Source organism: Sorex araneus, chromosome 5, assembly GCF_027595985.1.
Source record: "Sorex araneus isolate mSorAra2 chromosome 5, mSorAra2.pri, whole genome shotgun sequence".
NCBI lineage: Eukaryota > Metazoa > Chordata > Mammalia > Eulipotyphla > Soricidae > Sorex > Sorex araneus.
In genome coordinates, this window is record NC_073306.1 from 178,554,535 (window position 1) to 178,570,101 (window position 15,567).

The window sequence follows — 15,567 nt, forward strand, 5'->3', positions numbered from 1 at the left end:
GTTAATTGTAGGATTTCTCAGCACCTTAGGGCAGGAATGTGTATTATAATTTTATAACAAGTAGAAATTGTCAAGCAAATTTCTTAAATATTTTAAAGCATTTCTGGGACTCACGTACTGGAACATCAGTTTGGAAAAGACTGATCTGAAATATTAGCATAATATGCTACCTTTCAAAAATTATGGCAATTAAACATTCTAAGTCTTAACATAGAAGAGGAGTGGATCCACCTGGAAAACCAGAAAAGGCTCTGGTTGAGGGTGACAGTTTTAAGTTTAGAAAGTTTAGCAACTTATAAAGGGAGCAGGATACAATATTTCTCAGAGTCACTATTACTGATCATATAATCACTGAAAAGTAATTGGGACACAATTGCACATGGTTCTAATTTGGATACAGATACTGCAATGTACTCTATTTATTTGTTTTGGAGCCACACCCAGTGGTACTCAGGGCTTACTCCTGGTTCTGAGCTCAGGAATCACTACAGGCAGGGCTTGGGGACCACATGGGGTGCCAGAGATCAAACCCAGCTGGTCACGAGCAAAGCAAGTGCCCTGCCTGCTGTACTATCTCTCTGGTCCTCCACAATGTATTCTTGAGACTATTTTTCCTCTTGTTATAAGAAAAGGGGAAAGGTGCAAAAAAGTTGCCTAGGTGCACACTGAATAGAAAAACAGTTGAAATCTGAATATAAAAACATATAACTGAAGTTTAGGTAACATGGTTTGAATAAGTATTGGCTACGATTTGAATGTATCCTCCCTAAGTTTCAATGTGGAAGCACTCAGGGTTTGAACACAGAGACTATGAGGAAGTGATAAAGGTTAAACGTGGTCATGAGGATGAGGCTCTAACCCAACACGGCGAGTAACCTTATACAAAGATGAGGAGTCAGGGACTTGACTCACAGGAGTGGCGCATATGTCTTCATGCACAAGGTCCTGAGTTTGTCCCTGGCATTGCATGGCTCCCTGAGCACTCTGGGTATGGTTCCGGTTACCTTCAAGCACCAAGCCATGACGTCTGAACCTCTGGGCCAAGTATCCTAGGGACAGGGAGCCCCCCACTACTACCACCAAGTTTCTTTTTTTAAAGAAGAAGATGAGATACCAGAAGTCCCCTCTGTTTTCTTTCATCCATCTGTCTGTTTGTCTGTTTTGGGTGTCTTGGCTGTCTGTCTCTGTCTCTGTCTCTGTCTGTCTCTCTGTCTCTCTCTCCACTCTCCTTCTTACTATTTCTCTCTGTCTCCCCGTTTCTCTCTGAGGAGTCAGGTGAACACACAGGACAGGTGTTCTCAAGTCAGGAACTAACACTCAACTGGAAAACAAAACACTAGTGGACATTGACCTTGACTTTCCAACCTTAGAACTTGTGAAAAAGTTAATTTCTGCCATTGAATCCATGTGATCTGTAGAATTATTTTTTTTCTGGCCAGTGAAAGTAGACTAGTACAATGTGTCTCAGACACACCACTGACAGATCAAATCAAAACAGAATCAGATTAAAGCTGAATCCCCTTACTGCTCCATTTAAAACCTCTAATGGTCCTCCACCACATCAGGTGCAGAGGAAATATAAAGAAACAAGAGGCTTTGCCTCTGAGGCTTTATGATTCACAGAAGTGAACATTCTTCTTAGGGAAAGATGTTCCTTTCCATAAAGTTGACCTTTATAGTCACACAACTTGAAAAACAAAATCAAGAGTCCTCACCCGCAAAAGTAAAAAACAACAACAAAACAAAACCCCTTCACCCTGTTTAAAAGACTTGAAGCGAGGAAAAAGCCTTCCATCCCTGCCCGATCCCCCATGGCACGGCGCTCTGGCTGCAGTGGTTTCCAAGGGCATCCGGCCTTGGAAAGGTGAGCAAACAGCCCGGCGGCAACAGGAAGATAAACACGCTCGCTGCCTTTGGAAAGGAGCGTGTTGACAGAGTGGTGCAGGGTTGCCAGGCCTTGACAATGGAATGCTGGGGTTTCTAGGCCCCTGCTTGGAATCCCTGCGCACCCGGACACGCCCCAAGTCCTGTCACCTACTGCAATGCGCCTCATCACTCCAGTCATCACAGTCGTTGTAACCGTTACATTGCAGCTTCCTGGGCACGCAGATTCCGCTGGAACACAGAAAGTGGTCACCGCCTCCGCACAGCACTGGAAGAGGGACAGAAAAACAACGTCAGAAGATGAGGGCTTGAGCGTTCCCCCACCGCCTTTAAATTTAGGAAGAGATCAATCAACAACAAGGAACATCTTCCTGGGCATTGAACTGATTTGGTTCCAAATGCCTTTCTTGCCATTGTCACTAACAGTTGTCTCGGGCCCTTGAGCGAATTGTGAAATTATCCAGGAATAGTGCAGTGTTTTCCTGACACAAGCCAGAAGCATCCCCGGTGGGCTCTAAGAGGGAGGCATCTTGGTCGGGCAGATAAAGCAGCCTTCTCCCGCATGATTTCCGAAAAAAATATGAATATTATTTTTTCATAATTAAAAATTATTTTGAAGTGAAGTGTGATTCATTGAACAAAGATAAGAAAAACAAACTCTTCGTCAAAAGCACTACTCAGTATCACAGAGAGAAAATTGCAGTAAAATTAGTTCATTGATGCGTGTGCCCAAAACAGAGGTACAGAGACCTCTTTGTCCCGTGTTTGAGACATATTTACTTGCCTTGATAAAATGCCAGTTAGAAATGTCAGAGTCAGTTTAGACATCAGGAGTATAAGAAAGTATTATTAACTAATAATACCTTCATTCTTCTCATTTTCTTAACGTGGTTTATTTTAGTATTCTCTGCATTTAATTGTACTTTGTGCTTTTACCTTTCAAAGTTCAATCCCAAACAACTGCCTCAAAATTATAGTACGCAATGTAAGATTAAAAGTTTGAGTTAAATAAAAGTATTTGCTAAAAGGTTAGCTAATTTCTTGACAAATGGGTGTCTAAATACTTTTAAATATTTTTGATACACATTAAACTCCCTTTAAATATTAATAACCACAGACATAGAAATCTCATTTCATGGATCATACAAACGGACTCATTCTGAATCAGTAAATGTTTTTTTTAAAAAAGAATAAGAACACTTTATGACAAGATAACTATAAAATAAAACCTTTGAAAAGTAGGGAAGTATTTAAATTGTGGTGCCTCCATATAATAAGAAATACCATTGGCAACCATTGAAAAGTATATGTAGAAAATATTCAATGTCCTCAGACAAAGTTGAAGACCGTTTAAATGGAAAAACACAATTTGGTTCTAAACCATCATTTGGATCTCACAGCTTGGCACAGGAAGAAGTTTATCTAAGCTTACTGTGGTTATCCCTTTTTTAAGGATCCAAAGTAATTTTTATTTTACCCTCCACCCTCCTTCCTTCCTTCCTGGCTCTAAGGCAAGTGGGTGCCTTGATCAGCTGCCTGCTCATGGCCACCACTCCCTGAACTATGGATTCTTTGATAAGATGAATCTCATTGACTAATCAGAGGGAAACAGAAACCAGGGAACATTTCGACCTGGAATTAAAAATGCAGAAAAGTGCAGACTAAACCTTCCTTCCAGGCAATGAGGCCTCCCATGTGTCATAGTTCCCATGTCCTAGTGATATTGCAGGCTTCCAGGTGGTTCTTAATATTTTATGGCAAAATGTCATCCCCCTTATCAAAAGGAGTACAATATAATAGTACACGTCAGGGAGGAAAGGCAATGAATGGACACTTTTCTAATACTCTTAAGGAATTCCATTTCCATTTGTTGTACATCAAGCACAAGCTAATTTGGTACGTTTCCTTTGATACCATTTAGTGTATATTCTACACAATGTCAAGAGCGAAGTCCAGTTATCCATTAAATCTCATGATTTTTGGTAGAGAGGGATAATACAGGAGGTAATAGGGAGTTTTCCTTGCTCCTGACCAATCCTGGTTTGGTCCCAAGCACTGCATATGGTCAAACCCTGCCAGGAGTGATCTCTGAGCATAGAGCTAGAAGGAAGCCCTGAGCACCGCTTAGAGTGCCCATCCCACCAAAACAAACAAATAAACTAAAAACTCACAATTCCATACCAATACAAATTGTACCTATGAGTGCCAAGTGCCTACATAGTCAACATGATTCTATTTTGTGTCCTCTTGGAGAATTTCTTATGGAACTATACTCCTATAAGGGTAGATAGGAAACCAGATATAAAATGAAAGCAAAAACACAAAGATTTAACTGTATAGTCAATACAATATCCTTTGTTTAGGCTTAGCAGAAATATTTCAAAGAATGCATGTATATCTTATTTTGAGATTGTTTCTGTATGATGCCAAAGAGTGCAGAATTCTATCTGTATTTCAGCAGCTGCAATGCCTCAGAAGAATTATTGCATTCCCTACCTTATGTCTCTGATGATATGTGGGAAAGGTGGCTAAAATTCAACGTGCAAAATCTCCTTATGTCTAGATTTCATCTTTAGGACCCTATATATTTTACTCTTGGTAAGCCATTTCAGTTATATCAAATCTGGATCAAATTTAAAACAGAATTGTTGCATTGTTTTGATTATCAATAGTCCCTGTCTTGGCTGATTCATCAGAAAGGGATTTTTACGTGGTTCTTCAGTGGCATGACTTCTGTTTCTTTATTCTTCTTGGAAGTTTACTGTTTCGTTGATATTATGTTTTATAAGACTAAAATATAACTTTTGTACATTGTCTGTTTCTTCTTAACCTGTAATCAGAATTTCCACTTTGGTTTAAAACTATCCAACTAACAAAATACTAAAACTTGTTTTATTTGGAATATTGAAACAGCCCCATAGAAGTGAGTATTGTAGTCATAAGTTCCTTGGGAGAAGTGGTCATTTATAGACTGCACAACAACGTCATATGATGAAGACAGTGAATGCCCAAAGTCTGGAGGTAGGAAGGTGATAATCAACCTAGAATAATGAGATCGGCACTCAAGGTTCACAACACACAACTTTAGTTTCTACTACAGGGACAATTGTGTGGTCACCTGATATGTAAGCAGATCAAGGGCTCCAAGTTCAAGTAAAAGTTTAAGCCCATAATTTTTCTTGCTAAATGAAAGATAAGTATCCTTCAAATGAACTGGGTCAATGGACAATGGCCTTCCAGGTCAGGTCTGGGTTATCATTTTTTTCTTTTAGCTTTTTGTTTCTTTATTTGTTTACTTTAAAACACATGGAGAGGGGTTGGAGCAATAGCACAGCGGGTAGGGCTTTTGCCTTGCACTCGGTCGACCCGGGTTCGATTCCCAGCATCCCATATGGTCCCCTGAGCACCGCCAGGAGTGATTCCTGAGTGCAGAGCCAGGAGTAACCCCTGTGCATCGCCAGGTGTGACCCAAAAAGCAAAAAAAAAAAAAAAACCACATGGAGAGGAAGAGCTTTAAACAAGTTTCTAAAGACATTTTTTTCAACCATAAATTTCACTTTTTTTCTGTTTTTAAGCCACACCCAGGAGTTCTCAGGGCTTACTCCTGGTTCTGTGCTCAAAGATCACTACTGGTGGGCTTGCGGGACCATTGGGGTGTCAGGGATCGAACCCAGGTTGGCCATATTAAAGGCTAATGCCCTACCCACCGTACTATTGCTCTCGACCCAAATTTCCTTGTTTTTTAGCAATCACCTTAAATCAATCTTTTCACTTGATCATTGAAATAACAAAGGGATATTTCTTGAGAATAAAACATGGTAACAACTTCAACACATTCCTACTATCATCATCTATAATTGGGACTAATATTTCTAGGAATTTAAATTAATGGAATATTATTTAGTGAAAAATTCATTGATTTGATTTTTTAAAATAACTGAGTGATTATTATTAGGGTGCTAGGCATTATTCCAGTATGTGGAGATAAAGCAGTGACTAAAACAGAAATAATTCCACCCTTCCATAAATTCTACTGATCACCATCTGATGAATATAGTCTTGCCAACTAAAGATGCTTCTCCACCAAAGATGACTTCCTACCTTATTCTTCTATTATTTGACTACTTATTTAACTTCTTATTTTACTATTATTAACACAACAATAGTAGTATACAAAAGTGTATTGTCTAAGATACTACTAAAACGCCCACATTATGGAGACCATCACCTGTCCCTCAAAATTTCAGAGATTTTCATGATTATATGCCCATGAGGATAAATCAATTCTTTTCAGTTCTCTTGCCTGATAACAAGACTTCTGAAATAACATCCATGGCCTGAAATGAGCCTTAAAGTTTCTGTTACTGCTTTGAGCCATTTTTATTCACTCTGCCTCTATTATTTTTTTATTTTGTTTTATTTTATTTTATTTTATTTTTTGCTTTTTGGGTCACACCTGGTGATGCACAGGGGTTACTCCTGGCTCATGCACTCAGGAATTACTCCTGGAGGTGCTTAGGGGACCATATGGAATGCTAGGAATTGAACCCAGGGCGGCCACGTGCAAGGCAAACGCCCTACCTGCTGTGCTATTGCTCCAGCCCCTCTTCCTGTATTATTATGAGCAACATTTATTTATTTATTTATTTATTTATTTTTTTGCTTTTTGGGTCACACCTGGCGATGCACAGGGGTTACTCCTGGCTCTGCACTCAGGAATTACCCCTGGCCGTGCTCAGGGGACCATATGGGATGCTGGGATTTGAACCCGGGTCGGCCGCGTGCAAGGCAAACGCCCTACCCGCTGTGCTATCTCTCCAGCCCCTATGAGCAACATTTATGTTAGTAAATGCTCTTCTTGCCTGATTATTAACTTCTAGAATCTTTCCCAGAAATTTTCCCCCAATAACTGACTATACATATCCTCATCTACCCCATCTTTAGTTCTTGCTTAAAGTCTGAAGCTCAGGTTCAACTCCCTCTGAGGACAGATAGGACCACTCCTAAGCCTGTCATGAAAGCTCACTGAGTTTTCATTCTATACATGACTCAAAATTAAGTAATTATACACCTTTATTTGGTTCTATGTTTGCAATGTTTATTAGTATGGTAGAAGAAAAATACCAACAAGTCTATGTGATGTTTCAGAAGACAAGTGAACCAAAGTGTTTCACAGAGAAGGAAATGATCCACTGCGCCCAGTGAAATGCAGCTGATATGCAGGGACGATAAGACTGTGAAGTGACAACTGAGTTTGGTTTGACAATGTGGAGATGGGGCGGGGGGGGGGGGGACTCATAGAAGAGCAGTTTCAGTGGAGTGGTGGAGACGAAAATCAGATTAGGGTATGATTAAGAGAGAAGGAGAGCAGAGGAAGTAGCTCAGAAATGAAGGACAACTCTTTTGCCTCAGAAGAGAAAAAATAAACAAGGTGGCAGATGGCAAGAAAAGTGGATGAAAGGGTTTCTTAATGCTTCCGTGTACATACATTCTCCAGGGAGGCACAGAATGATTCTAAATTCTGTCTACAAGTGGTTTAAGATCAAAGTGATAATGACCATTTCCAAAAATGCAGGAACTGGGGAATGGAGGATCATTAACATCAGATATTTATTTGCAGTCTAAAAATGAGGTCAGTCTTGTATATCTGTCCTTCTAACCTCATCACTAAAATGTGACTTCCACTGAAGAAGATTCAATTTTCCAAAATGGAAAACCCTCCTTCTTATCTTCTTCAACACCTACTGACCATATGTCAAACGTGGGCACCATGTTAGTCACTTCTTACACTGCTGATCCTCAAAAGCATCAAAAAGGCAGCTTGCTTCAAAAGTATACCTGTTTCTTCATCACCTATTTTAGCAGACCTATCTTCATTCATTTGCTAATACTCTGCGTCTTCCTGCTAAAAATTTAAGCTACTTGGCACTGTAATATTTTTTCCCACTATCGTTTCTAGAGTCTAGGAAGTAATTAATACCTGTTGATTGGATATATGGAAACTAAGAACATAAGGCACTTAGAGAGGAACTAAATGTTAATTTTTATTTCTGGGTCCACTGTAATCAAAGGCAATGGATGTCACTCAATTTTATCCTTCTAATTGTTAAAGTGATAACTGATGATAAAATATTAAAATTCTTCTGGTGATAATGGCATTTACCTATACTCAGAACTGCAGGAAAGTCTGACATGAAGCACCACTGGTTCGTATGTAGGAAACTAAGTATAAGAGCGTCTCCCTAAAACAGTCATCTCCGCTGGCCTATAGTAATGCATATCATGTCCCAGCATTATTACGGTAGCTTTCGGAAGAACTACAGACACCAAGGAAAGGGACTTTGAAGGGGGCGGGGGGAGGGGCATGTAATAGAATGGAAAGCTTCAGCCCCTGAGAGATCGACTGTTCGCTTTCCACTTCTTAAGTCACGTCAATTTTCCTTTGAAAAAGTATTTTACTGACCAAAGTAAGTCAAAAGCCCTCACTCTGATAATTTTCCATGTTGAGAGTTGCCGTCTGAGAAATTTTCCATGGAACTCTCTCTCCCCTCACCTCTCTGAACATTTAACTGTGAATTTAATGACTTTGCTTTTCATTGTGTTTAGTATAAAAGGAATTGGACATAGAAAGACGAACATTTGAAATGAGGCAGGCCAGGCACCTCAGGAAAAACATAAAATGTGGAAAGCAAGCATGAGAAGGATGAGCTTGAACCCCAAGGGGTTCACAGGCCCTCTCTGGGATCTGAGCTAATGCTGTCACACAACACCCCTGAAATGGCTTATCAAAGACTTTCCCAGAACAAATACATGTAAACAACCCAAATCACTAAGGGAACAAGATACATTATTTAGACATGTTTGTCAGGGGGTTCAACCTCTTACAGGGAGTACATAGAAGGAATCTCTCTAGTAGTATGTGGAAAAATTGAGGAGAGGGCCCTTGCTTTCAATTCCTCCATAATCCTTAGGTCTCTTGGTTCTAAGCATTCATGTTTAATGCTAGACAGAATGTTCCATTATATCCCTGTCAAGTCAGAGTACAGGGCATGGTCCCTACTGTCAGCTTTCCTGGTCCCCACACAGCCATCTCCCGCAAGATCCTGCTTCTTTCCGGGAGTTTGCCATAAAGTCCAGCCCCTTTCCCAGCCTCAGTTGTACATCCTACTTCTGCTTCCGCTGCCACCTCTCCAACCATTCACCCATGCCACCCTACTCAGAGTGCCCCGGCCAAAATCTCTACTCAGTCCTCACTCATGTCCTTAATGCAAGTCTCACTTTTCTGAGGACACACAGATGTTCACACAGTCCTTTAGGTTTGCTTCATGGATTGCGCAGTCACACAGATACTTATTGGTTCAGGAAGCAAAGGCTATTTACACAAGGTTGCTCCAAAATAGCAGATGGCAGGTAGCTAGAAAAAGCCTGTTTGGGATGACTAGTAAAAGTCTGTTTGGGTTCATTTTGGTTTGGAGGCCAAATCTAACCCTGTAGCATAAACCCTGAGTGCTCAGAACCACGAGACGCTCAGCACCACTGTGGAATTGAAAGCAAATACCCTCTTTTTTTTTTTTCCAGGACTTATTCCTGACTCTGTATTCAAGGGTCACTCTTGGTAGGGTTTGGGGGACCATTTGCAGAGCTGGGGATCTAATCTGGGTTTGCAGAGCTGGGGATCTAATCTGGGTCTGCCACCGGCACGGCAAGCACGTTGCCTGCTGTACTATCTCTCCAGTCCCAGGAAATGCCTGTTAAAGCAGCAGATGCCCTTGAAGAGATCCTGACTTTGATTCTTAAATACAAATGTAAGTGCCACAGAGACTTCCTCCTCCGTGCTCGGTAGTGTTCGCTTGATTCAAAGGTAAGTCAGTCCAGTACCCTCGCTCCTGTACTCTTAAATTCCAGGTGCCTCTCTGTTATGGTAATAACAGACTTCACTTAGCGAGAAAGGATCTCTGTCAAACAAACGTTCAAAGGAAGTCCAGCAATCTCCCCCAATTAAATATCCTCCGGCCTAACGATTTCTTGACTTGTTTCTTCCCCCTCTGAAATAGAGTCAGGCTTTGATTTCAATGGAAACCCTGCCATCTGGCCTTCAGCTTAAATTCCTGAAAATAAGAGCTATGTACACATACGGCCTGCCTGACAGCATGATGGAAGATGTATCATTCTATAGAAAAACGAGCCATTTGAAAATTATCCGAAAATCATTGGCAAGGAAACAAATATATCTGCAACCGGTGGCCCTCTGATAGGAGAGAGAATGTAAATAGAGCAGACTCTTGTCATCATTCAACTGCTGAGGCAGCGTCAGAGTGTAGAGCTAGACAAAGGCCTGCTCAGTCCATTTGAAATCTAATAAGCAGAGAAGAAAGTAAAGAGAGGGTAGAGTAGAAGCAAGAACCCAAGTTTATGATGAAGGATGGTCAGGAATAGGTTGCCAAATGGGTGTCAAAGGAAATTTTTTAAAACTAGAATCATTATTCGTTTGCTATTTTTGTAGGGGATGGGAGGAGAGAGGAAGGAAGAAGGAAGGAGAGAAAAGGAGGAAGGAAGGAAGGAAGGAAGGAAGGAAGGAAGGAAGGAAGGAAGGAAGGAAGGAAGGAAGGAAGGAAGGAAGGAAGGAAGGAAGGAAGGAAGGAAGGAAGGGAGGGAGGGAGGGAAGGAGGGATGGAGGGAGGGAGAGAGGGAGGGAGGGAGGAGGAAGGGAGGGGGGAGGGAGGCAGAGACTTTCAAGGAGTCTTTTAATTTCCATCCAAACCAATTTTTTTTAATTTTCCACCCAAGCCAATTTTTAATCAAAAATTCTTTAATTTTATTTAATGTACTAACAGTCTAAAAGCTAGAGTAAATTATCAATGATTTTGCAATACTATCTGGTTCAAGATCCAAAAATAGAAAACTGAATTTATTTAGAGTGAACTGTGAAGAAGAATTTTGAAACATATCTTTAAAAAACAGACTGCAGTTTATACCCTGCCTAAAAATGCTTCTAATTCCAAGAAGTCTTCTTCATCACTTTGCCACTTATTCTCTATAGACAATTGATTAAAAATAATTTAGAGTATTTCAAAGCACTATCATGCATAAAAAGTCATCAAGCTTTAGATTCTTATAACCCTCATCCATCTTGCAGTCCAGAGAGCTAACAGTTGGATGCCAAAATTCTAAAGCCTTCGTTGGATTGCCAAAATTTACAACTCTGCTAGAAATTCTTTCCATCCTCTTTATTTTCCTCTTTCTTTTTTTTTGTTTTTTGTTTTTTTGTTTTTTTGGGCCACACCTATTTATGCTCCCAGTTTACCCCTGACTCTGTGCTCAGGAATCATTCCTAGCAGAATTCACGGGACTGTATATGATGTCAGGGATTGAATTCAGGTTGTCTGTGTATGAAGCAAGCATCCTACCCATTGTACTATGTCTCTAACTTTCTCCATCCTCTTAATATGCTCCACAAACTGCCCCCATACAGCAGCCCAAGAGGACAACACAGGTGTGAGTGTTGGTTCTAGGCAGGGTTAGGAAGACCTACATACAGCTTAACTGATCGTTCAAGCTTAAATCATACTTAAGTAATCAAGCAGTCTCGGTTCCAAATGCTATCATGTGTAAGAGAACATAATGGAGAGAAAATCTATTTGTAAACATGCACACCTATTGTCACTGACTTTACACACCAGAAAGGTAATTGTTCACAATAAGGACCGTGATTATTTGAAAATATAGTTGTTTTGTAGAAAAGGTCTGGATTTGGATTTAAGTTTCTCTGTGTGTGCTCCCTTTGACAAGTTATTTAATCTTTTTGGAAGTTTTCATGACCGTTTAGGTTTATCTTTTACCTTTGGGATTTAACTGAATCTTTATGAAGTTTTGCCTCCGTTTCCTTCACTTCCGCCAACTTTGAACATATTCATCAGTACTGCATAGTAAATGCCTCAGACTGCATCAGACAGAACCCCGTCACTTAATGCTTCTTAAGGCAGAGAAATGAGTAATTTATTTATAAAATCTATCACAAAGATGTGGGGGGAAATACCTTATGTTTAAAGGCTAGAAGCCATCTGCAAATGGCTAGAAGTTCCCAGTCTCCAATTTTGGGGAAATAGTACTATCTGCTTAGACTTGAAAGGCAACAGGGTAAGAAGAAGGGCAAGAAGCGGACACTGAATTTCCTGTGACTATGAAAATCACTGGGAAAGAGCATGGTCAAAGAATTTAACACACACAGGAACCAATACAGCAACATCTGTCATTGTCACTGTCATCCCATTGCTCATCGATTTGTTCGAGTGAGAACCAATAACGTTTCTCATTGAGAGACTTATTGTTACTGTTTTTGGCATATCCAATACACACGGGTAGCTTGCCAGGCTCTGCCGTGTGGGCTCCATACTCTCAGTAGCTTGTCTGGCTCTCCGAGAGGGGCGGGGGAATCGAACATGGGTCAGCCGCGTGAAAGGCGAAAGCCCAACCGCTGTGCTATTGCTCCAGCCCACAGCAACATCTAGGGAGAGAATTTCTAAGCTGCCTCATAGAAAAGGAAGTCTATGACTTCTGAAACATTGATACTGACTGCTAAATCGTTTGTGTACTGTTAAAGGATTTCCACATTGGTGGAATACAAAGGTTCTATTTCTGTCTGTCTCTCTGTCTGTGTCTCTGTCTCTCCTCTATCTCACTCTCTCTATCTGTCTATCTGTCTCTCTGTCTATCTGTCTGTCTGTCTGTCTGTCTGTCTGTCTGTCTGTCTCTCTCTCTCTCTCTCTCTCTCTCTCTCCCCCCCCCCCCTGCCTCTTTGCTATGCTGCATTGGCTTTCACAGCTTGGGTACTTAAAATCTCTCCTGGTATCCTTAGTTACCAGGATTGTCCATTATAAAGCCACACAGACTAAATCTAACATGAAAAAATCAACCTTGCTGAAAGTTCAATATAAGATCAGTTTAATTAACTTGCATTCCAGAGTCATGGCTGCAACTTGCTGAGACTGGGTACACAGCACCCAGGAACTCACAGGGAGAAGGAAATGCTATTTTTTCCCCACATGTTTCTTTGTCTTAGTAAACAGGAACACACTGTGAAAATACAATGATTCAATCAGACAGAAAGAGCCCAAGCGAGAAGAGGCTGACACCTCAGGAAAACACACAGGGAGGGACTAGACTGTCATGGCAAACAGTCTGGCATTACCACCGGCCTCCTCTAAAGTAGAGAAATGCCAATTAACCATGAAAGAAGGAATAAGATTTCTGAAGATTATGCAAAATAAAAAATTAGGCACCTATTCCTCTAACCTCTCAATGCCGCAATGCGAGCAGTTACACAGTCCTGTCCCCAGAGTAAGCCTGACATGCTGAGCTCAATCCTAGAAGCTTTTTGACTTGAGGATTAGTCAACGGTGGTGTCAGGGGAGAGACTGAGTTTAACCTACAATTGGCAACTGGGGATGTCCTGCCTTCTGCCCAACGTGCCATTGCCACACAGAACCACAAGATGGCAGCCAGACTCAGCACATGGACCCTGGTAAGGAAGCCAGCGGGAGGAGATTGACCCGTGAGACTCTCACCAATGAATCTCAGGAAATTCCTGCAGGAGAAAGGCACCCCTGCCTGTGTCTGCCACTAGGTACAGATGAGAGCATGAAATCCCTCTCCCATCAATCACAACTAAAGACATGAAAAGCCTTTAGTTGATGTGTAGCTTATGCCCTGTGGGTTTCTTCTCTATTGATTTATCGTAGTTTCTTTGATTGTACTTCTGTTCTCCTAAATCATCATTAGTTGGTCTTTTAAATCTGTATCATCTTTAACTGCACAAAAGTTTTACATACATGGGGCTGGAGCAATAGCACAGCGGGTAGGGCATTTGCCTTGCATGTGGCAGACCTGCGTTTAATTCCCAGCATCCCATATGGTCCCCCGAGCACTGCCAGGAGTGATTCCTGAGTGCAGAGCCAGGAGACTTGTGTGCATCGCCAGGTGTGACCCAAGAAAAGCAAATAAAAAAGTTTTTCATGCATGTGAAGTCAAGAGTCAAGTACGTCAGTCTTTGAGTCTTATGTCCATCTAAGTCAGGTCTAGATGTGTTATAGAACACATGCGACATTTGCTCTAAGAGAGAGGTTTTTTCATTTCATTGTCATCCATCTCCTTTTTTTGTTGTTCTTTTTTTTTTTTTTGCTCTTTTGGGTCACACCTGGTGATGCTCAGGGGTGACTACTGGCTCTGCACTCAGGAATTACTCCTGGCAGTGCTCAGGGACCATATGGGATGCTGGAGGATCAAACCCAGGTCGGTTGCATGCAAGGCAAATGCCCTTCATGCTGTACTATCACTCCGGCCCCCCATCTCATTTCTTTCTGTAGCTATAGAACCTAGCAGGGTGATGGGCATAGAGCAAGAGATTATATCTTGGCATTCAATCCAGAGCATTTCAAGAGCAGGCAGAAAACACTGTGGCTAAAATTAACAGATACATTCTGGCTAAAATACAGCAAAGACAAGGAAAGTAGTTTGGGTTTTCTAAGAATCAAACCTGGTTTTCTTTTGATCATAGCCAGATGGATATAGATTGATTAGTCTTTGTTAAAATAAGAAAGCTTTTCATATTGCTGACATGGGAAAATATAGTTTTATCTCTATTCGATGAAATAGAATAAAAGAGGGGCTGGAGAGATAGCACAGAGGGTAGGGCGTTTGCCTTGCACGCGGCCGACCCGGGTTCAAATCCCAGCATCCCATATGGTCCCCTGAGCACGGCCAGGGGTAATTCCTGAGTGCAGAGCCAGGAGTAACCCCTGTGCATCGCCAGGTGTGACCCAAAAAGCAAAAAAAAAAAAAAAGAAATAGAATAAAAGATCTCCCTGGGTGCTTTCCAGAGTTAAGTTTCAGTGAAACGACAAAAGTATAAGATACGTCTGAAGACTTTCATAGATATTTTTCTTAACACCAACCACCAGGAGGCAACACATCCTAAACTGAAACACATCCCATAAGATGGGAAATGCACAGGTGTATATTTAAATTTTTCTATTTTATGTGTTTTTAATATTCACGTTAAATTAGTACTCATTTAAAAATAATTTCTTATTTTTAATGTGGACACACAATATGAATTCTCCTTGGGCCAGTGCATTGGAAAAACGTGACTTTGTGTGTTTATTTCAGAATGAACTTTTCCCGTTCTCCTAACAACCAATAACTTCAGAAATGCAATGCTATTTCAAGTGGCTTTTAATACATTTTGAGAACCATAATTGGTACATAATGTGATTTTTTTGTGGACTCAAAATGGATTTTTCAGCAGGCAATTTCATTACAAGATAATCTCATTACCAGGGCCAGTTAGAATGCCTCGCCACGGCATCCAGATGGGAACAGAGCTCTTCACAGCTGTAAAAGAATACATCTGAAATGTTAATAGCCTAAAATCCAAACTGCACTGTTTGAAGAATTTTGGAGACAACTGCCAGTGTTTCTCAGCAACTATCCTCCTAAGAAAACTCTGTGGCAGCCATTCCATGGCAATTTGTAAGAATACAGATAAAGAGACCAAATAGCTTTCTAAAATGTGGTTCTATTTGAAGGCTCCTGGGAGGTCTCCCTGCCTGAAATATTTCCCAGCAGAAATTCCTCAGTTTGGAGTTTGCTCATTCAGCTTCAGCCAATAGTCCTCAATTAAAAGGC

At 40.9% G+C, this 15,567-nt stretch overlaps 1 protein-coding gene across 1 annotated transcript in view; it reads right to left on the reverse strand.

Annotated features, from left to right (window-relative positions):
- The window catches only part of CORIN (corin, serine peptidase), a 246,600-nt gene that overhangs the window by 94,104 nt on the left and 136,929 nt on the right, over positions 1-15,567 (reverse strand). Inside the window, exon 6 of the mRNA XM_055140495.1 lies at positions 2,039-2,152. Within this exon, the coding sequence (XP_054996470.1) occupies positions 2,039-2,152 (114 nt within the window). The remainder of the gene's footprint in view (positions 1-2,038; positions 2,153-15,567) is intronic.